This window comes from Pleurodeles waltl, chromosome 1_1 (assembly GCF_031143425.1).
Source record: "Pleurodeles waltl isolate 20211129_DDA chromosome 1_1, aPleWal1.hap1.20221129, whole genome shotgun sequence".
Lineage (NCBI taxonomy): Eukaryota > Metazoa > Chordata > Amphibia > Caudata > Salamandridae > Pleurodeles > Pleurodeles waltl.
This window is the reverse complement of record NC_090436.1, coordinates 526148991-526172618: the sequence shown is the minus strand read 5'-3', so window position 1 is coordinate 526172618 and position 23628 is coordinate 526148991. Positions and strand designations below refer to the sequence as shown.

At 42.8% G+C, this 23628-nt stretch overlaps 1 protein-coding gene across 7 annotated transcripts in view; it reads left to right on the top strand.

Moving 5' to 3' along the window:
• MCTP1 (multiple C2 and transmembrane domain containing 1) overlaps positions 1-23628 on the top strand; it is a 2197525-nt gene that overhangs the window by 1490326 nt on the left and 683571 nt on the right. For all 7 annotated transcript variants that reach the window (XM_069225469.1, XM_069225480.1, XM_069225487.1 and 4 more), the window contains one exon: positions 19529-19659. In XM_069225469.1, the coding sequence (XP_069081570.1) occupies positions 19529-19659 (131 nt within the window). The remainder of the gene's footprint in view (positions 1-19528; positions 19660-23628) is intronic.

The following is a 23628-nucleotide window of genomic DNA, read 5'->3' as shown; positions in this document are numbered from 1 at the left end:
TTTCAGTGGTTTTTGAGTAATCAAGCACAGGAATAAGTCCAGTCCTATAAATATTTGGGACTACATTTATGAAATGGTCAGGACAATTGTCTTTTTTGAGAAGCTCCCTATTGGGCACAGTTAATGTCCTGATAATGTTGATGCTATGGATGGGAGTTACTCTCTTGAACTGCTCTTTAGAGCAGCTCATCATAAATTATTAGCCCTATAACTATACAGAGCAGAATTATTTGCACTTGATCAAAGATGTGTATGGAGACCCCTTGAAGGCGTGAGTATAAAAAGATTGTTGGGAATCCTCACAATCACAAGGATTGAAGCCATTTACTTAGAATGTCCACTTGATAAATGGAACTTGCTCAACAATGTGCAATGTCACGGTGCAAGGATGCCTGCAATGGCACTAGTCAGCCTCAAGTACACCACCAGAGGGGCAGAGCTGAAGAGCACCATATCTTAACAGATATGGTGCTCTTCAGTTCTCTCTCTTAACGGAGTTGCAACTTTGCTTACTGCCCTGCATTGCAAGCACTTTTAATAAATATGCCCTAAAGGGTGAGAATGCATCTGGCCCATTTTCTAGTTTTTCTAGTTCCGAAGAATCTTTTTAAGAGTTTTAAGGAGTAAGGAGAAGCACATCAATACTTTCAATCAATTTACAGTGTAACCCATTCAGTCACCCATTGAATCACGGAGACAGAAATGTAACGTTCAAATGTTTTATTACAAATTCAAAGCCAGATATATGTATATGAGTCTCAGAGACATAGTATATAAGTACAAAATCACCAAAGGCAAATTAGAGCATTTAATCAAGTTAAATCATACATGCATACAGCATACCAATATTTCAGTTGCAGCACTTCAAAAGATAGGAAAAAAGACTTGATGTTCAGAAACATCCAAACAACGATCTTCCTGTTTGACCATTTGAAAACAAATTAAATCTAAATATTCTCATCAAGATAAAGGGAAACCAATGATTTCTCGAGAAATGTACAAATAGGAAATTAGTCAAAAGTGCCAGCATAATAGAAACCTTGGTAGACGTTCTGCGGCCCACATCCCCGCTGGGCCGGCAGGCGGAAACTCGGTTTCCACCTGCCGGCCCAGCGAGGATGTCAAAATGGGCACCGCAGGAGTGCGGCTGCATTGGCGGCCGCACGGCGGCTACAACTTGGTGGGCAGCGGCTGCCGCCCGCCAATGTTCTAATGAGGCCCTAAATCTTCAGTCATTATTTAAAAATCATGAACATAATGTTTGTGAATATTTACATCACTTAAAAGTAAACAAAACGATTGCTTCAGGCCATTGCACTTAATTCACAATAGAAGTTTGTAGGCTTTAACTCAGTATACAGCCATTGTTGCCACAAAATAATAAATGTTGCCAGCAGGTCGGGTTGGGGACGCTAGAGTGCCTGCAGAAGGATGGCTCCATTCTAATGCAGCTCCGCTGGCCAAGAGCCAAAATCCTTCATCTATCTTGGCATCTGACCTGCTAACCTCCTGAAAAAAGGAGGCATAGGGGTGTGAAACATACTGTATCACCACCAGTGCAAAATATCTGTGGGAAAATAACCACAATGTGCACACCGGACTCCTATGTGCAGCGCCAAACTCGGAATCGCCATGCTCAAAATGGGGCCAAGTGATCATCGGAAGCCCAATTCACGTTGCAGTAGACATCCGGCCTGAAGGTAAACACCTACCATGCAAGCCCCGACAGGCAGCTGAGTGGCGACGAGGCAACTGGAGACTCTGCAAGCACAGTGCGCAAGATAGTGGCTCTGCCAGCTTGCCTGCATGTGAGAGGCATGGCAGAGGAATTGAGCGGCCTGCAGGAATGGTGCCCGCGAGCGCATCTGCTTGACTTGGGACTAAGGAGCTTCCCCCAGACTGAACTGGAGGAACAAATGCGGACTAGTAGCAGATGGCCCACGCAACCACAAAGCTCCCTTGAGCGCACCCCTGCAGGACCTGTACACGTGAAATGTAATGCAGCCAATCAATTATTACGAGCACATTTCCCAGAGATTAGTGCAAAAGAAGCTGCATTGCCCCAGTACAAGGGAACATAAATAAAGGTTGCAGCCCCAAACTTAATTGCAAGTATTGGCATGCACTGGGATCCAACAGAGAAGAGAGCCACCGGGGGACAAAAAACACACACTGCCAGCCTGCCCTGGCATTAGAGACAAAATAGTGCCAGACGCCCACATTAGGTCAAAGACTGCACAATGAATCGCACAACACACCAGAACTGAGACAGTGGCCTAGATCCTCAATCAGCTGGAAGCCAGGTGTTTGTTATACACGAGGCACTAGGAAGGGACCACTATTGGGCCTTGATGAGAGCCAGCCATCACAAGATTGCTTTAGCCAGGCTTGAGAAGTGCGGCTTGGCAGCACGCCAGTCCCTGTGAAGCTAAGTAAATACTAAATGATGGCCACACAGACCAGGCGCCAACAACATTGCATCAGCGCTATACCCAGGCACCTCTAATGAGATGATTAGACAGAGGATCAGATTTGTCACCAAGGTACAGCACCCACCACACAATGGGCAAAGCAGACAAAACACAGCCACAGCTTACGTTCGAGGTGAGGCACACAATGCAAAGGCCATAGAAGGTCCAAAGATGGCAAGATTGATACTCTGCATTTACGTATGGACAACAAAATTGGATAAAATAGGGGCACACATAACAGCGGCAGAACAACGCATCTCTACGACAGGAGATCATATGAAAACGATGACCGCAAAGTGCCCAAACATGTAAAAAGTGGTGGTGGTCATGCAGGCCAAGGATAAAAACCTGGAAGCGCACTTCTGCCACAACAATCTGCACATTGCAGGGATCCCGGAGTCAATAAATACTGGCAAAATGGAACTCTATGTAGAAAAGATGTTTAGTGAATGTTTTGACCCTGAAAATCTCTCATCTATGCTGGTAGTAGAGAGAGTGCATAGATCCCTAGAGCCGAGACTGCCCCCGGGAGCCACGCCAAGCCCAATTATAGCCAATTTACTGAACAATTGAGATGTGGTGCTCAGATTGGTGAGCGAAAAAGAAGGATGTCAAATGCAGGGAAACTGTGTTTTGCTCTACCCCGATTTTATGGCAGCGAAGCTGGCAGCATGCAAAGAATTCTTGGCTGTCAAAAAGAAATTGCAAAGGGTGGAGATATCCTATGCAGTGCTTTATCCAGCCCAATTGCAAGTTGACCACGGTGGTAATGCAAACATTTCCACAACACCCAAAGCCGTCATGGAATTCCTCATGACACTCACCCCAAAATGTCGCAATCAGCCATATGCCGAATCAGATAATGAATACCCCTAAAGTGCTACAGACAAGGGTCCTGGAGACGCTCGATACTGAGACTTCCCTCTATACCAAGTGGTGCTGGGGTCCCAAGGACAACTAGGCACATGCTAGAGTGCACAGCCCGAAAAACTTTAGAATGTACGGTGACTCGAGGAATGGGACTATATTCCGCCTATCAAACGCAACACACACAATGTCCCCCTGCACTGCCCTGACAACGATCAGGCCCTGGTTGTGAACTCTGCAGCTTACCCAAGTCACACTCAATTAATCGCCCCCCAATGGAACTAGTGTCCCACGGTGGAATGCTAATAAGTCTCTTTGCCACCCCTGTCCACCTGGTGGCTTACTGGGACTCTAGACTCCCTCTACAAGGGTACTCCCCATATACTTCTTGCTGTTGTTTCCCCAGCAGAAGCTGGAAACTGTCTTGTTATATTTGCAGTTTGGTACTTTTTGTTTTCAGATGCTGGGGATGCATTTGGCATAATTGGGATGCTGAAGTGAGAGGAGGGAAACTGTTTCTGTTTACTGTTACCAAAAATGCGCTCCTATTGACCATTACAGCATATATTATCTCAACTTGCAAAATATGCCATACAAAACACCTCTAGTATATCACACAACGCTATGACTCACCCACCTGGGCACATATCCCTCATCACGTGGAACATACAGGGCTCAACAATCCCTGAAAAACGCACCAGCTGTTTGCTTATTTGGATTAACGGCATATCCAGATTGCACTACTTCAAGAAACACACCTTACACAGCACACAGAAAACACGATGGGAGCCACCTGGGTGACCATCCACCTGGCCTCCTCCTACTCCTCTTACTCCTGAGGGGTGCTGATACTAATCAAAAAGGGCCTAACTAAGGCAGATACCTCTATACTCCAGGACAACCTCTGTGGCACCCTGGTCTCCCTAGTTAACACATATGGCCCAAATACTGATTACTCAGACTTTTACACACAGATATGGAATAGACTGCACTTCCGACTACCAGAAACTGTTCTGTGGGGAGGACACACCCCCGGATCCGCAGCAAGATCTGTTGACAAGGGTATAGGGCACGACAGACACTCTGCTGAGGTCCTATGAGACTGAATGGAGTAATTCGGACTGGTTGACGTGGCGAATGAGACATCCCAATAGCTGGGAGGGCATCTTTGCCTCCTCGGTCTACAATTCGTGGCCCAGATGAGACTATTAGCTGACAAGCCTGGAGGTAAGTGCATAGACGGTCCAGATGAAACAACTTGTATGCATACTATTGGACCCCCCCCCCCACCACCACCAAATTAATGCTGTCAATTCCCACACATACACCAACACAATTCACATGGAAGTTTCAGGCAATGGCACTATTTGATCAGGCATTCCAGGAGGGGGTACGGACAGCCATCATAGAATATTTAAAAAAGAATGAGGAGTAGGTGGACGGGAAGGACACACTCTGGGGGGCCTTCAAGGTTACTATTCGAGGGATATGCATAAGCACGCACGCCGGGGTCCTGCCTGTAATACGTATGCAAATACACAAAATAGAAAGCTCACTAAAGACTCTTGAACGTGACTGTGAGCGGACATTAAACCCCAACACACTTGCAGCCATCAGAGAGCACATCACGCATTACAAATACAACGGCAGAGCATGAGCTACGCTATCTCTCCACGAGCCAAATGGCCAGAGCATACGGGGAGGGTGGCCACCCTTGTTGCAGTTTGGCCACTAGACTGAAATCCACCTGGACACAGAGCCTTATTGTTAAGATCACAGACTCGACGGGGACGGAGAGGTATGACACACCCACAATTCTGTCTGTCTTCTCCGACTTTTACACATGTTTATATGTTGCCCGAGACCCCACCCCCGGCAGCTGAAATCGACACCTACCTAGATGATATAGCCTTTGCGTGGCTCTCTTTTGGGCTCCTCAGAGGAGGAGGTGAAAGAAGCCTTACGGTCACTTCCAAACGGGAAGGCCCCTGGACCAGACGGCCTTGCGGGAGAAATTTACAAAGAATACGTTGACCTCTGAGTGCCACACCTCCATTCCCTGTATGAAGATGCTTACGCTAACATATATTTCCTCACCTTTGTGAAGCTTTATTTATTGTGTTCCTCAAATGTGACATACAACCTGAACATTGCAAATCAAATTGAACCCTCTCACTAATTAATACAGATGCTAACATTTTTACCAACATTTTAGCTGCCCTCTTACAACTGGTCTGACCAGATCAATCAGGCCTCATCCCAAATCATTTCACCACACACAACCCATGCATGATTGTTGTACTACTACACCAACTTGACCCAACTATAGAAGTGGTGCTATTTGATACCATTTAGGCCTTCAACTCTATAACATGGACCTATACATGCTTCTTACAAACCTGCATCACATGGGTATGCCTAACGCTTTCCTGAGATGGTTACGCTTGTTGTACACCGAGCCAGTTGCCTGGGTGCCAATCTATGTGCATACATTGAATCAACTACCAATTCAAAGGGGCACGGAGCAGGAATGCCCTTTAAACCCTGCTGTTCACCCTGGTGCTGGAACCCCTGGCCTGCATACTCCATCATCGGTACGCAGACTCTTCATTAAGTTTCTGACAGAGTCCCATCTGTGTGTTAATGTACGCGGACGATATGGTACTATATGGTCATACCCCAAGAGTACACCTAGCGTTGAAGTTGTGAGAATACATTTAATTCAAAAGGTATTCTGGCATCAGCATAAAATGGGCAAAATCGATAATACTTCCATTGACCCAAAGTACACTACCATCCACTTTAGAATTCCTGTTGCAGTGGAGCACAAAACCAATTAAATATCTGGGGATCTGGATCCATAGGGACCCATACTTGGTGGTCTCTGATAACTACGGAACTGCAATCTCAAAACTAGAGGACTAAAATGAAGAGATGATCCAGAATGCCACTATCACTAGCAGACAGAGTGGTGATCATGAAGATGATCGTCTTCTCAAAATTCCTCTTTATCTTCACCAATATTCCCATTGTACTAACGCAACACTTTTTTAGAATTATCCGATCGTATATGGTAACACTGGCGTAGGCGGGCAAACAGCCCAGGATTAAATGGGAAACAATGACGCTCCTGTATGTACAAAGGAACTTAGAAGTGCCTAACCTACACTTGTACTACCTGTGCACCCAAGTGCAATGCACCCACAACTGATATCACTGGCGGAGGAGACGGATGATGCACACCCCATCCTACTTAAAGCTATACTACCATACAAACATACGGGGAAACCCAGAACAGAAATAAATACCATCCACTAGACTGCGAAAGCTTGGCAAATACTGGGAGCGTGAGCCGAAAAACTGCCACTCTATGCCCCGCACTCCCATTCTATTTTCACCCCCTGCATCGGTCACCCAATAGGCCAAAGTGTTTGCAAGGCTTAACAAAGCAGGGCTAACAACTAGAGATATAGATCCAGATGGGCCGTTTTTAGCTCTAACCGACATTTCCCACAAGCCACATCAGTCGCCATTACTGACATTAAACTACCACTACGGGCCACTGTAAGAGAACTACCTACCCCACATTTCCGACAGCCCCCCCCAACGTTAGGTACACTTCAGACGCTGCTCACTAACCCCACATGTAAACATCTCATCACAAGATTAAACATCGCAGCTCAGAATAATGAACAACTAACCCAGAACCCGACACTGGATAAGTGGAAAGATACATTAGAGACACCCCTGACAGCGGAGACCTGGAGATTCTGCTGTGTGCTGACTGGGCAATTCACACCAAACTGCAACCTCTCTATCATACATTTTAAATACTAACAAAAAATCTACCACACTCCAGTCAGAATCTTCCACTTTGGACTGTGTGTCGATGCCAACTGTCAGTGATGCAGTGCACCAGAAGTAGATTTTATTCACTTGGCCTGGCAGCACACCTTAGTCCACCAGTTCAGGGCACAAATTATCACACTTTTGACAAAAATGACAAGGGAGCCACTTGAGTGCACACCCCAGATGTGTTGACTTGGCCTGATTAAGACGATACGTAACATACCGTAGATCGGTATGGTGGCATTGTTGTTGGCAAAACATAGAGTAGCTCGAAACCGGGGCAAGTGGTCATCACCTAAACCTAGACAATGGCTCCTTGGCCTGACATATTGTAAAGAAGAGTTGGAGTGGTACGCAGAGGAAGTGCATTGCAACCCCTTACCACGCATCTAATGGAGACCCCTTACCACGCATCTATTGCCCACCGCTTCACCCGAACTTTAATAAATTGCGCTGTGAGTGTGGTTCTGACCAGGAATAATGGATGGGACAATAAAAAATTAACACACGGATATAATGCTTATTAATACTGTGCATATGCTGCATTTCACTACGTGATACAACATGTCATGTTGACTGCATTTTGTTTTTTGTATATGCTGATAAATCTCAATTTAAAAAAATGTTGCTAGCAGTTGAAACAAAGGTTAAACAAAGAAGGCATTTCCTCCAGGAGAACACAGGATAGAGAAATAATTTGAGGGACTCTCCAGTCTTGGGATGCACCAAATGTCATTATATGAGAGCACCAGATCTTCGATTTGGGGAGGAGAGAATTCCAAATTATGGCCCCACAACCATTGCCAACATGAGTAAATTGCCGTAGAAACTCCATGGCAAAGGAATATAAATTCAAGGAGGGAACAGCTGCAGAGAAGTTCGGGGATTTTCGTCCTTAAAGTAGCAGTGATTTGACTGCCTCGGACATGATGAGGAAACAAAGGTAATTTCAAAGATCACATAAACTTCTTTGTTTCAAAAATGCACCTTAAATTAATTATAGATGAACAACTCTTCATGTGATTTAAAACGATGGATTCACTGTCTGAGGTGAAATACTGAAATAAGCCTCCTTCAAAGAAGACAAAAAGAGACAAAATGCAGAAAATGAATCATGATTTAGGAACTCAAAAGGGTAGTATCTTGTATGTATGGCCAAACTCTTACACTTCACAGACATTTTAGCTCCAGCATGAACGCTATTTAATGGACGTTGTGTTTAGTTGTGAATAATATGAAAGACCCCCTAAAAAAGCTGGGAAGGTGGGAAAAGGAAGAACTAGAGAAAGAACATCCTATCAGTATCCCGTAAAGCAAGCACTAGAGTTAATTTTAAGAATCTGTATATTTCAAGGAAAACATTTTGAGAAAAGATTAAAGATTTTTGTTGCTCGTCAGGTAAAAGAGGTCTTTTTGATGACAACTAATAGTATAACGAAGCATTGTATATGTGGCTAATGATGAGGCTGCTATTGACCTCCTGTGTTTACGTGAACTTATGGAGTGCTGGATGGTTTTGGTTCAGCAATCCATAGCTCATAAAGCACAGAAAAGCAAACAGAACTTTTTTGTGAATCTGTTAGTTGGAATCACCTTTATAGTCTGAAAAATATATATAACCAGGTATCAGTGATGTCATTGAACATGTCATGACTGATGTAATATGCGTGGTCATAAGCAGTGTATGGCAAGGGTGTGGGTTATGGTTACATGAGTTAGTGGTATTTTGATTTTAAAATATAATGTATTACCAATATTTTCACCTAATTATAGCATCACTTAAGTCTTTATTTTGTTTTTTTAAATGATCGGGGGTTTAAGGTATCCCAATCCTGCCCCTTTAATCCTTTTTTTCCTTTGTTTTTTAGGATATGAGTCCACGATTTCTAAAATGGCAGCTGCAACTTTCTCTTTATGTTGCAGTCAGCCAGTCACATCATGTGTTTTGATCTTGCGGTACTCCACAGTAGTACTGCATCGTGAGATATCTAGAAATTTTGAACCTTTTATTCTCAAAAACTACTGAATGAATTTACACTAAATCACAAAAAGCACGCTTTCTGGATCATGATCTAGCTTTCTGCCAAATTTGCTGTACCTCCAATCAGCCAACCTTGCTGTTGCTGTGTCCAAATTCCTATGAGAAATAGCATTGGGAGAAAGAGTTTTGGGACCCTTCATTTTCTCATCCACCGCTTTATAGATCACCCCAAATCTTTCCAGGAATGAGTTGAGGTAGATAAACCTTTTTTTAGAAAGCTTTGTGAAGATTTGTCAAATGGCACCAAATTTATTGGGAAACAAAAATATCAATGTCAGGGATCTGGTAAAGTTTGGGACAATATGTCGGGGATGCTAGGCCCTGGGGAGCCCATTCACCAGGTCAGAATTTAAGGGAGGGGGCATACAGCCCTCTTCCCCAAGTCATATTAGGCCCGGGTACTGTCTTCCCTCGGGGCAAAGTCAACAAAAAAGGAGAGGCCTCAATGTCCCTAGGGACCTCATCCCCGGAGGCCTTTTTTATTTTAAAAGAGAGCTTCCCTCCCCATAGGATGTAATGGAACTTGTAATACGGTGGGTGTGATATTCATCCTGTTTGTGATGGACTAATCCCTTCTGCCAAGGTCATAATCAGGCTGTTAGTGTTTTCTTCTGTTTGGCAGGAGATTATTTTAAAAAGCTCCCACCAGACGGTAGCAAACACATATTTCCCTGCCTGCACAAGTTTGAACAAGGAAACTACTGTGTCTGTGGCGGTGGGCTTCCCAGGACACAGTAAGTGAGACACCCCTGGGGGATAGGGTCCCCAGGTGCATTTAAGGCCCAGGAAGAGGGTGGGCATGCAGGCCCCTCCCTTTAAATTTAAGTAACAGCCCTATGGGATGGAGTTCTCAGAGCCTTTTTAAGGGTCAGGAGGGGGGCCGCATGGCCTCCTTAATAAATACTTTTGGCCACAGGAGATGGGGTCCCTGGAGCCAAAAACAGCTTGGGTGCATACCCCCTCCCCTTAATCATTACATTGAACCCCAGGGATGGGGTCCATGGGGCTGAAAAGAGCTCAGGTGGAGTGGCCATGTGCCACTTCCCCTTATTAAATAGATTGGGTCCCGGAGACTGGGGTCCACCGTGGGGCCTAAAACAACATGGGTAGAAGGCCACATGCCCCCTCCCCTTAAATATACCTGGCTTGGAGATAGGGGCATGACATGAGCTGGGGATGGGGGGCCCTACTGATGCCCCCATATCTATATACATTCTAAAATAACAGCCGCCATTTTGTTTTTGGTTTTTACAAAATTTGTTTTTTTGTTAATTTTGTGCTTTTTGGAACCCCTTCCCCCATGGGGCCTAGGGGACAGGGTATCCCTACCCTGCCTCTTATATCATTTTTTTCTTATAAGCTGTGGGAGGGGACTAAGTCCCAGAGTTGTGCAGTGGCTGCTAGCAACATTTTTCTCATGTTGCTGGCAGCCAATCAAAGTGCTGCTGGAGCAAGATGGCTCAAGGGAGAAAAGCTCCATGGGCCAATCAAGAAGCTCTATTTTTGAATTGCCACTCCTGCGAGACTCTTGCGGACCCAACCATCTAGATGTACAAATATTTTTAAAACTTAATTTCTCAAAAACTACTGAACGGATTTACACCAAATAAAAAAAACGCAATCTGCGAACCAAGATCTAGCTTTCTGCCAAATTTGGTGTAATTTCATTCAGCAGTTTTGTGGTAGCGCTACCTAAAGTAGTGTATGGAAAATGCATGGGGAAGTTTGCTTTTCAGACCCACCTTTTTCCTCTGCCCTGCTTGATGGATCACCCTGGAACTTTCCCTGAAGGAGCTAAAGTGAATTTGCTTTTTTTTTTGGAAAGTTACATACAAATTCGTCAAACAGCACCAAATTTATTAGCAACCCATAAAATGGCATGTCTATGGAAAAGAAAAAACTAAAATATAAATATGTGCTAAGAAGTTTTCAAGGCTACTGTGATGGACATACATCTAATTTGGCTTCTTTATTGAAGACAACTTCCCTGGAATGCACATAGTGAGAAGCTTTTTTTAGGGAGGATAGGCAGGCAAAATGGAGATTGGCAGCAGAACGCACATTCACTGATGAAACCAGCAGCAATGCAAGAAGTGACAAGCATGAGATATCGACCAAAACACCTGTGCAGTTGATAAAGGATTTGGGAAATGCCAGATGAGCTGAATTCAAACAATGATGGGAGATGACATCCTTAACAAAATATCTTGAGTGTGAAAGAATACCAAGGGGCATATGAATCATGCTGTTACCGACATGTAAAGACATGATGCTGACCTCATGAAGGAATGGTGTGGGAATACTAAAGAATGCTCCATGGGATTAATGAATACCCTAGACAATCATGTGGGGAAAAAATTGAACTACAAGCAGTCAGAGTAGAAAACATCATGAGCGAACTGAAAAAGACTAAAGATGACCAGGGTGTGAAGGAATTAATAACTAAGATGGGGAAAAGTCTACAGGAATATGATGATGAAATGAATGCGAGAAAACCAAGGAAATTCATATGAGATAGGCTTGATTATCAGTATGGGCATATCTATACTTTTGCTAAAAAAAATTACAGCCTGAGAATGAAGGAAAAGCTTGACAAACTCACCCGGGGGGTTTAGGGGGTAGGCAGGAAAAGTGGATTTAGTTCAGACTCTAGATCCAGTGCAGATGAGAGTTCCATGGAAAATTGAATTTTCACAGGGAACACCACCTTCTGTGCATATCAACGCGACAGGGAGGGGGAGGCAGAGCATAAAGTGATTATGAAAAAGCTGGTGCAGACAAGGAGTGGGAGAAGAAAAGGACTGAGGACAAGCAGGGACAAGAGGTAATAGCTTCTAACTGGGACACCGATTTTGAGGAGAAAACACTAGTTATCAACATCTCAACAGTAATATTGAATCCAAATCAGGAGAGAATACTGAATTTGGAATTAACATTTTGCCCCATGTCAAACCCCAACTTCAAAGATATAAGTTGCATAAGTATCATCAGATGAAAGAACAAGTAGCACAAGTAGGTGCTGACAACACACAAAAGCATACAGAAGACCTCCAAATTTACAATCAGAGATGTTCCTGACTTATTGGAAATGAGGAGATGACACAGAGCTTCATTGTGAATCCAAAAGCGGAACCAGAACTGAAAGAAACCCAGGGTGTACGGGGCAGGATGAGGAAAGAGCTGGAGAATATGGTCAAGACTTAGAAATCAGAGCAACTAACATTATCACCCTGAATGAAATGGGGTTCACCACAGATGCACCCATATGAGGTGGTTGAAATCTGAAGTCAAGTTTTTTCCCCCAACTAGCCCCGGGCAATAAGATCGACTTGTTCCATGAATCGGTGGTGGATGACCTGAATAACGTGAGGAAAAAATGACGTATGAAGAGGCATGGGGGCAACTCCTCACCAAAGGACTGGATTGAAATCATTACTCTGAGCAGGAATCCATCATTAATAATAAAGCCATCAGACAACCGGAGCAATATTGTAATTATGGACTGCACCACATATATGATTGAAGCCAGGAGACAGTTGAACAATGCAACACATTATGAATGTCTCCCCAGAAATCCCGTAAAGCAGCATGAGACCACTTGACATTGAAGGAATGGCATGATAATTACTTACTGGACTGGGATGAGTACTAATATCTCCATACAGAACATGCAAAAACGGCTACCATTAACTTCCTCCCAAAGATCTATAAAAATGTCAGGACACCACCAGGAAGACCCACTGTGAGCTCCACTGGCACTCTATTGGAGAATAGCTCAAGGAAAACATTATCAACAAAAACATGGTATAGCAAGGGGCATCTCCTTCGCCCCCACCTAAGTGAACTTGTTCATGGGGTGGTGGGAGAAGGAGGTAGCTTGGGGAGAGGCAAACGAACCATACATGAAAAAAGTTGCAGTCTAGGTACGGTTCATTGAAGAGTTGTGTGACTTCATACAGAAATTGAACCGGAATAGTCTTAATATTCAATTTATTGTCACACGCAGCTGAATGCACTGTGAGTTCCTAGATATTAAGATGGATGTCCTGGATGGGGAATTGGTGACAAAGATCCATATGAAGGGCATGGCCACAAGCTCCATACTACTTAGCACTTTCACTCTCCCAAGATAGAGCTCTTGATAGCACACACCACTTTATAACAATAGCCTCTCTTGAGACATGCAATTTGAGAGCATGTGTCACTTTATAACAATTTATAATAATTTATGATTACATCAACAATTGCTGTCTCGAAAATGTGGATCTTAAGTTTAGCACATACTGCACATATGTTGGGAACTAGTAGGATGGGATTGGGGGTTCCCAGAAAGACCTCTGTTTGACTGAATTCTCTGAACTACCAACTCCTTCACTTTTGAATTGACTTCCCCATTGTGCCACTTCAGATCTGTGAACATGCACTTTAACAGCATGTGCCACTTTATAAGAGATGTGAATAGTGGCCACCCGGCTGTCATGAAATGAAGCATACCCTATGGACAGCTGTTGAGTGCCAAGCGGATATGTTCAACAGAGCTGGTAGGCGAGAAGGCGGTTATGAATTTGTAAATGAGGTTCATCCAACGGGGTTACTCATGTAGTGTCTTGGAGAAAGCAGGGGAAGAGAGGCAGTTAGAAACAGAGAGATCAGCAATTGTTTGAAAAGAATGGCCGATCTGAACAAGAAGAAAATAAAATGAAGACTTTTCCTGGAGTATAATATGCCACAGTCTGATATCAAAGGAATTTTTGAAAAAAAAATGTCATGTGTTAAGAAAGGATAAACACATAAAAGGCGTGATTAGCATTGACCCTCAAATAACATCTAAGAGAACTTGATCTTTGGGTGACATCCTGACACATAGCTACCTGGATCCTGGAGGTAAATGTACTTGGCTACTGGACAATATGAAGGGATTTGTAAAAAGCAATTCCTGTAAAGCCTGTCAGCATGCACTGAACCAAAGATCATATCAGACATTTGAAGGTTACCAAGTCACCATCCAGGACAGAATAACCTGTAACACAGACCATGTAGTCTATGTTCTGAGATGCACTTGCAACAAATTATATTTGGGCAGTATTTTTAACAAACTAATGACCCGGATCCTACAGCACATGTGGGCCATAAAGAATGGTGATAAGAACTATCCAATGGCCTGCCATTTCAAATAATTCCATAACTGATCATTGGAGGACTTTAAGTTTTATGGCATAAAGCACATAAAACCCACAAGGGGGTGATAGAAAAAAGAGCTGTTGAGAGAAGAATCAAGGCTGATTATTATATTGGGCATGGAAACCCCCTGGGGACATAATAATGATGCTGAACTCCATGTACATTTATAACATAATTATGTACAGGGGAGGGGTCACTAAAAAACATAATTTGCTTGTATATGCCTTGGATTCCTCACCCTATCTGTCATGGGTTATGCATAGATCTAAAGTGGGTATTGCTCTGAAGCTCTGTCTTTTAGCTTACACACATCGCATTAAGTAAAATAGGGAGACACAAACAAATATTATGTTAGTATGTTCTTGATTGCCCCCTTTCTACCACCATTTATTATTACTGTCTCAAGAATGTGGATCTTAAGTTCATTACATATGGCACATTGGTTGGGAATTAGTAGGATGGTACTGGGGGTCCCCAGAAAGGCCTTCCTGTGACTGAAGTCTCTGAACTACGAATTCCATCTCATCTGTATTGACCTCCCCATTTTGCCATCTGAGACCCCTAGGGGGTAGTTTAACATGCACTTTAACAGAACGCAGCACTTTATAAGAACAGATCTGATCTACTCTCTGACCATACATATAAATAAGCACTTTCACTCTCCCAAGATAGGCACCTTGATAGCACCTGTCACTTTATAACAATAGCCTCTCTTGAGACATCAACTTTGTGAGCATGTGTCACTTCATAACAATTTATAAAAATTGATTATTATATCTACGATGACTGTCTCAGGAATGTGGGTCTTAAGTTTAACACATATAGCACATGGGTTAGGAACTAGTAGGATGGAATTGGGGCTCCCCTGAAACACATATCTTTGACTGAATTCTCTGAACTCCTTTGCATTGACCTCCCTATTTTGCCACTTGAGACCCTTATGGGGGAGTGAACATGCACTTTAAAAGCACATGCTACTTTATAAAAGCAGATCTGATATACTCTCTGGCCATTGATTTAAATAAGCTCTTTCACTCTCCCATGATAGGCACCTTGATAGCACATATAACTTTATAATAACAGGCTCTCTTGAGACATGCACTTTAATAGCATGCGTCACCTTATAACATCGGGTCTGGTGTAATTCATTTGAATGAACATACGGTCATAAACGTGCATGTACCTTAACTCTCTTAAGACATGCATTATTCCCTTTTGATATTCCACTTCAGAGGACGTGACACGTACTTTTGGAATAAATGACAACTATAAAAACAAACACCTTGCAAGCACATATCACTTCAGAATAACCCCAGGATGCACTTACATTTATACGGATCAACAGATATGAATATGCACATTAACTTGTGAAAGCACATGGCAGTTCATTAAGAGTGCAATGGGACATTGAATATGTATATGCCCTTTAACTAGTAAAAGCACATGAAGCATTGATATATGCAGATGAAATTAAGGAAGATGTTTACATTTGGGAGTGGAGTGCAATGTAAAGGTTATTGTAAAGAATGTGGGGAATTATGATATGTTCAAATTCAATTCGAATATATCCAGAAAAATGTTGCATCACGAGGGCTCTGAACATGTGTTTATGAAAAAACTTGAGAGTGTCTCTGACGGTGGAACAATATTGCTCAGATTATTGTGGGGATTTATGATACGTGCAAATTCAAGTGTAAGATATCCAGGAAATATGTTACCTCGCGAGGGCTCTAAACATGTGTTAATGAATATACCTGATAGTGTCTTTTTGAAAATGAAGTATACTTCAAGAGGGAAATAATAGAAGGAAACTGTCAAATAATATCGCCCAATTGCTGTTGAACGTGTGGGAAAACGGAGGCCACATTGTGACTTTAACAGTCTTGAACGTTCTAGTGTTTATGGGCCAATGAAAAGGATGAAGGACTAAGGGCCATATGTACTAAAGCATTTTCCCATAGACACAGAATGGGTAAAATCCTTTGGTACATCTGGCCCTAAGTATTAAAGAGTGGATCTGCCACAGTATAGAGTGAGGCCCAGTGGAAGCCTTAGAGACGAAATGCGTCAGCCTCATTATTTTGCACTGTGTACATTTGGTGATGGTACTGGCTGGAGTATGAAAATAAAATTGACATAAAAAATACCTCTGTTTGCTATGACTCCTGTCCAAGTCTGGTGCCACCGTGCAGGTTGGTGAAGTGACCTGGCGAAGTAGTTAATTCGGTCCTGCATGGATGATGCTGGCAAACGGATGGACAGAAACTGCCTTAAGCTAATCTCCTCAAAGACTGAGGTTATTCTGTTTGGCAACAAGGTCTCCTTCTGGTCCCCATCTTGGTGGCCTCTGTAGCTAGCGCCGCTCCCTCCCCCAATAAAAAAGGTAAAAAATCTAGGCGTCGTAGTGGATGAAAAGCCTACTTTTAAAGATCAAGTTTGTTCAGTTACCTCTGCTTCCTATAATACTCTGAGAATCATAAAGAAAATTGCTAAATGTATTCCCCCAGCCCTTTAAAAACAGTTGTGACTGCACTTATTCTTTTTAGACTAGACTATTGCAATGGTCTCTACCAGAACCTGCAAAAAAGAGTTCTGAATAAACTCCAGGTTCTGCAAAATTCAACAGCACATATGCTCCTGAATGTTCCCCGCTCTGACTCTGATTGTTTTTAAAGCCCCTGTATTATGTTTAAAGCACTGCATGGTCAGGATCCGGAGTACCTGAAAAACCGCTTTAAACGCTATGTACTCAGCAGAACTCTGGGGTCTAGCTCAGCAAACCACCTAGTAGTCCCCTCCTTTAAATGCTTCTGTTGGGGGGGGGCAGGAATTTTGTTAGGTGTGCTGCTGAAAATCAGAACAGTCTTCCACCAGACTTGAAATCCATGCCTTCTCTTTTGGTTTTTAGGAAATCCCTAAAAACATTGCTATTCAGGAAATAGTGACTACCTCCTTTCCTTGTGTATTTTCAGTGCCAAGACACCCCCTGGCATTTGTGTGCTCTACAAGTATTCTCATATCTATATCTATCTATCTATCTATCTATATATATATATATATATATATATATATATATATATATATATATATATATACTTATATATATATATATATATATATATAGATATAGATAGATATAGATATTGCCAAACCAAACAATTGCAATCTGTTGCACTCCAGGAGAGTTATTCACTTTATTGTAATAATGTACAACACCAAAGTCACCACCGACACGTTTCAACCAAAGGGACTTGTTCTCTACAACCAGTTATGGAAGGGTCTCCTTTCATTGGCTGACCTATGACAAGGTCAGCCAATGAGAGGAGGTGATAGGATCTTCTGTGAGTCCCTTCTATCCCCGAAGCCTCCAGCAAACTCAAAATGCATTTGTAGTTCTCCTTCCTGCCACCAACTGTTACCATCCGGGCCTAATAAGTGTTTGTTGGGTGCTTATATGTATAAGTGTATGTACATTAGCAAATGACTGCTATGGCTGGGTGTACGCATGTGTATGTGATTGTGAATGTTGAGTGTATTTTTGTGTGCTTCTGAATCGATGAGTTTTAGGGAGCGTGCATTTAGATGAGTTGGCATGAGTATGTGTGTGCTCTTGTGAGTGGATTAGTGGAAGTGAATGTGTGCTCAGGGTCTGCCTTAGCGCTGGTGGCGCCCTGTGCAACAGTGTTTGTTGGCGCTCCCATTACCATCTCCACCACAGATTCCCTCACTACCACCCTTAAAAGTGCCTCTCAAGTCTCCATTACCACTCTCTCTCTGATGCTTTTAATTTGTTTTATAGCACCACTCATATCAATGTCAGAGCACTTTACATTGCCACACACTTTACACAGAAACAATCAATCACAGGTACGTAAATCAGTGTAAAAGAAATGTTACATAAGACCGAGGACTACAAGGTGTAGGACTCACATGTCATCCATGCTGGTAGGCTGTGTAGTTTAAGAGTGCTTGGTCTGGAGAGGCACAAATTCAGAATTTAAATTACAACACCATGGTTGTGGGTCTCTTTAATAATAAGAATTGATTTTTACCCAAATGAACCCTTTTTGCAACATTATGATAATGAAGGACTAGGGGAAAAAATCATAACTCTCTAATCTATACCTTGCAGTATGCATGCAGTTATTTGATGACAGTTAATATCTTACTTTTCTAAACTAGGATTTTTAACGTATAAACTGCAAGTAACAAGATGACCCCTCTGACAAAAGTAGTAATCTACTAACCTATTTGCATTATATGCACTTTGTGACCTGTATATGGTACACGTTCTTTGAAGCAGGCATATTAACCCACTGCTCTGCCTTAAAACTTCCACTAGAGAAAACTCCAATCTCTCTCCAGGCAGAACATTAATCACCAGAGGTATCTTTACATATTTATTATTTCCTGGACATTGCTGGAGGCAAGAAATGCTGCAGCAGGTGCTTTTAAAACCATTATATACCTTCAAACAGGGCACCCCCACCAGAAGTCAGCACCTGGTGCGGTGGCTTGTATGCCTCACCCTCTACTCATCCACACTATGGATATATACTATGAATATATACTATTCATACGTCAATATAGTCAAGTAAATCAAACGTAGAAATGGCTGACACTTCCAAGTAATATAAATCACTGCAGCCACAACCCTTCATTCTCCCCTAGTTTGCTACTCGTGATAATCTCACACATAACGTCGCCTACTCCCATGCCCACTGTTCACCGGGCACAGGGTATGCATGGCCTTTGGAAATATCATGTGCCCAGTACTCCACTATTAGTATCCGCTGAGCATGAATAGTTATGCCCAGCCAAGCTTTGTGTCATTCTGTCCAGTGGTTTTGTTCATTGTCTGGCAAAACATTCCTGTGTAAAGGTAAAACAAAGTTAAAGGATCCATAGATAAATATGCGTCATCTTCGACAATCTGAACATATCAATATTACCTGAGGCGCCCAGATACTTTGTTGTTCGCTTTCGAAAAAGTGAGCAACAATACTAACGATAGAAAAAGCTATTTCTTCGGAGCTCTCTGTGATGGTTTGTTTGTTTAATAAGTGTGTGAAAATACTCCGAGGACTAATCAAAAGTTTCTCTATTGTCTGTTTTTTAGACGATGCCAAAAACGTTAAATCCTCAGTGGAGGGAACAATTTGACTTTCACCTCTACGAAGAACGTGGTGGAATCATTGATATTACTGTGTGGGACAAAGATGCCGGCAAAAGAGACGACTTTATCGGCAGGTTGGTAACATTGCAGGATGTCTATCTTCTGTGACAAAAGAAATGAAAATTAAAGAAAATGCTTTCGGTTTCCCCACAGTGTGCACTGTTACTGCCACATGTTACTTGTTAACTTGCACAAATCGCTATAAACATTCAGAACGTGGTTCTCAGGCGAATGGTCAGTACCGATTTGTTACCAGTAGGTGGCAATGTTTACCACAAAATGTCAGTGTGTCACATGTGGCACCAACAAATTGAGTGTTGTTTTGGAAAGGTGGATAGGAACCGTTTAAATAATAAATTGTGCATAAGTAAATATCTGTTTTTCCCTAAAATAATGAAGTTAGTTTTTGACTGTTCTCTCACCTTCATTCACATCGTCATTCTCGATTGAACGAGGTATCTGGATTCTTTTAATATACCGAAAACAATACAACGTTCCCCACGCAGTCATTGGGAATTAGTGTAAAGGCGTTTTAAGTGTTTAGAGGTGGATAAGGGTAAAGATAGTGAGGGTGATTTTAGGGTTTAGGCCTGGGTAAGGGTATGGAGTGGTAAAAGTGATTTTAGGGTGGGTAGGGGAATTTGGGTGGTAAGGGTATTTTTAAGGTTTAGGGGTGGTTGACTTTAGGGCTTCGGTGTCGATAAGGTATAACTAAATATACACATATATGTCTGTGTGTCTTTTTCTCTTTCTATAGATATATAGGGTTTTCACTTACTTGATATATACTAACATTTCGTTGTATGGTAAAGGCAATTGCGTGGTAAAGGCTGCGTGGTAATGGCATGAGTGGTTCCGTCATACATCCCCATTACATGAATCACCAATGGCGATTCACCACAAACTGTTTTAGTATGGATGGGTGTTCAGCATCTACAGTCAACGTGCATGCAAGGTAATGGAAACAATGACAGCTACACCATCTGTATTGTTGCTACAGCAATCTTAAATCAGCTTTAAGATATGTATTTGTTTCTGCTAACTTCTGTTTTATGCTTGGTGTAAAAGCAGTGTATGTAACTTGCAGCTATAGAAATATCTAAGTGTCAACCTTTAGAAAGCTGGCTTTGATAACTAGCACATTTTATGCATTCAGTGGCATTATTCAAAGTGCTGACTAGCTCACACCTATTAGAGTGCGGTGCAGAAACAATACCTACCAAGGGGATTTCAGGTGTGAGCAGAGAATTATACTTATTTGCTAAAAAGAGTGTGTTCCTCCGTAGCCCAGTTATGTTTCTATGCATGGAGGAAAAATCATTACATTCCTGTAAAAGGCAGTAGGGAAGGGGCGGGCCATAAGTGTGACACAAAAAAATAACTTGTTTAACTTATAGCTGTCACACTAGCTACAAACATTATCATTAAGATACCAAAATCGTGTCTAAGATAACTGTTGTTTTTATATAATTTCCCTATGGCTGCTTTTTGTTTTTCTGACGGATACAAAAAGTGCTGGATGATGTTCTTGAATTAATCTCAGCCACTGATAATTACTCCAGGCTGTATCCCAGTCCATCGTTTTTTGCCCACCATGCCAAAACCAGAAATACCGGATTTGACCCAGCCATATCCGCTTGGCCCTGCTCCAATAGGAATAGTCCAGCCCGTACTGCCAGGCCAGGACCTCTCTGATTTGGAACACAAGCAACTCAAGACCTGGTTTGGCCTAATTGAGCCTCTTCATTCGGGTCAGTTTGGTTCCAGTGTCACAGTAAGCATGGGACCTACGCCTCGGCATATCCTTGCGCTTGGGGCTTTTCATTTAGAAATGCAAAAAAGTGATGGACCAAGACTAATGTGCATAAGGCAGGTTTTTTTTGTCGAAAATGGTAAAGTGGATTAAAAATGGTGATCTGGAATTCAGCCCTGAGTGCTTCCCAGTGGCTGGGATTAATCCATTAACTCCTTCCATCACCTTGTGTTTTTTTGCAGTAGGCGCCCTAAGGGCAATAGGTATGCCCAGAAGTGGGACCCGTGCTCACTGGGCCACAGGACTCGAGCAATTTATAACTGATGAGAATTAAGTCGGTCAAACACGGTGTGGGTTGCTTGTGTCTCAGTTTGGGGGAATCTTGACCTGGAATTTCAGGCTGCTCCTCTTGAACCAGGGCCAAGACTGATTTCTATAAGGCAGGTCTCTGTCTAGACCGGCACAGTGGGTGAAAATCAATGGTCTGGAATGTGGTCAGAGTGATTACCAGTGGCAGAGATTAATTCAGACATTCCTTCTTGTAAGATTAAAGAGGCCAGAAACTGGTCATTTCTTTTGCTTCTTTATTACACCAACATGGCACAGCTTGTCAGTCAGCTCACTGATCCACTTCCCAGCCAAACCCAACTGCTGTATCTTCCACTGTTGCTACAGACGCCCCAGAAGTCACTGAGTGGAATGTACAACCTCAGTAACTCCTTAAAGGGAAACCAACAACACAACCCCCTCCTTAAATATTTGTAAGTAACATCTTAAGGATAAAAGACATTATACAACAAAACTTAATATAACAAATAAAAAGGAATTTCGCTGTGTGTTGTGTCCCTAGATGGAACATTAGACAGCATTGAAAACAGGGTACAGGATGATACATCACACACAGTAAGGATACAATTATGCAAGAGTTATACACAAGCAAAGTGAAATACAATAATGGAAAATGATGTGCATGCAATCGCTGACATGTAATCATTCAAATAATGTGAAACCTTCCTTTGACGATCACTGCATTGAACATCTTTGAAATATGGGATATTAGCAGTGTCAGCATGTGTTCCTATAGTTTTACTGTGGGGAGCCTTAGAGATGCTCAAACCTGGAAGATTCAAGCCTACCAATCTGGCCATATTCCATACACCGCAATCAAACAACACCACCACATTCTTCCTCATCTTTGAAATGCACTTCTGATCCCAAAATCCTGATTTTCCCTTATGAGTCCACCCTAGTTTCTTTACATAAACAAACTCCCTTTCATACCATCTCTCGAATAAAAGGTTTTTCATTGAAATGTCTCTTGTAATCGCCTTGATATCTCCTAATTTCACCTGCATCCCCCACTTTCAAACACTCCTTACCCTTCAGTCAGACTGGATTAATCTTAAATCCTGCATGTGGGAAAGTACCCTCATTTTGGCATGGGTACCTCCACTTTTTGCCTGCTGTTAGTTGTTTTTGACTGTGTTCACTGGGATCCTGATAACCAGGACCCCACTGACTGTGCTCTCTCCCTCTAAATCTGGTTGTCTCTGACTTTCTGCCCCCCACAATTAGCATACTAGTGCCCCCATGTAAGTTCCTAGTACATGGTACCAAGGTACCCAGGGCATTGGGGCACCAGGGCTTCCCCATGGGCTGCAGCATGTGTTATGACGCCCATGGGAGCCCACGAAAAAGGTGTCTGGAGGTGTGTCATTGCAGCTTGTGTGAAAAGGTGCATGTACCCTTTCACTACAGGTCACTGCACCAGGTCACTGTAAGTACCCCTATGGCAGGCCCTCCTAGCCCAAAGGGCAGGGTGCAAGTACCTGTGTGTGAGGGCACCCCTGCATGAGCAGAGGTGCCCCCAAGAACTCCAGCTTTATTTTCGTGGCCTACATGAGTGTGGGGAAGCCATTTTACCCATGTACTGGACATAGGTCACTACCCGTGTCCAGCTACACAATGGTAACTCCAAACATGGGCATGTTTGGTATCAAACATGTCAGAATCATACCCAATACTGTTGCCAGTATTGTCTGTATGATTCCATGCACTCTGGGGGCTCCTTAGAGGGCCACAAGCTTTGCTCCTGCCAGTTTGCAGGGTTTTCACACGCAGCCTGCGCTGCTGCCATCCTACAGACAGGTTTCTGCCCTCCTGCTGCTTGAACAGCTCAAGCCCAGGAAGGCAGAACAAAGGATTTCCTTTGGGAGAGGGAGGCAACATTGTCTCCCTTTGGAAACAAGTGTTACATGGCCTGGGAGGGGAAGCCTCCCCAAGCCACTGC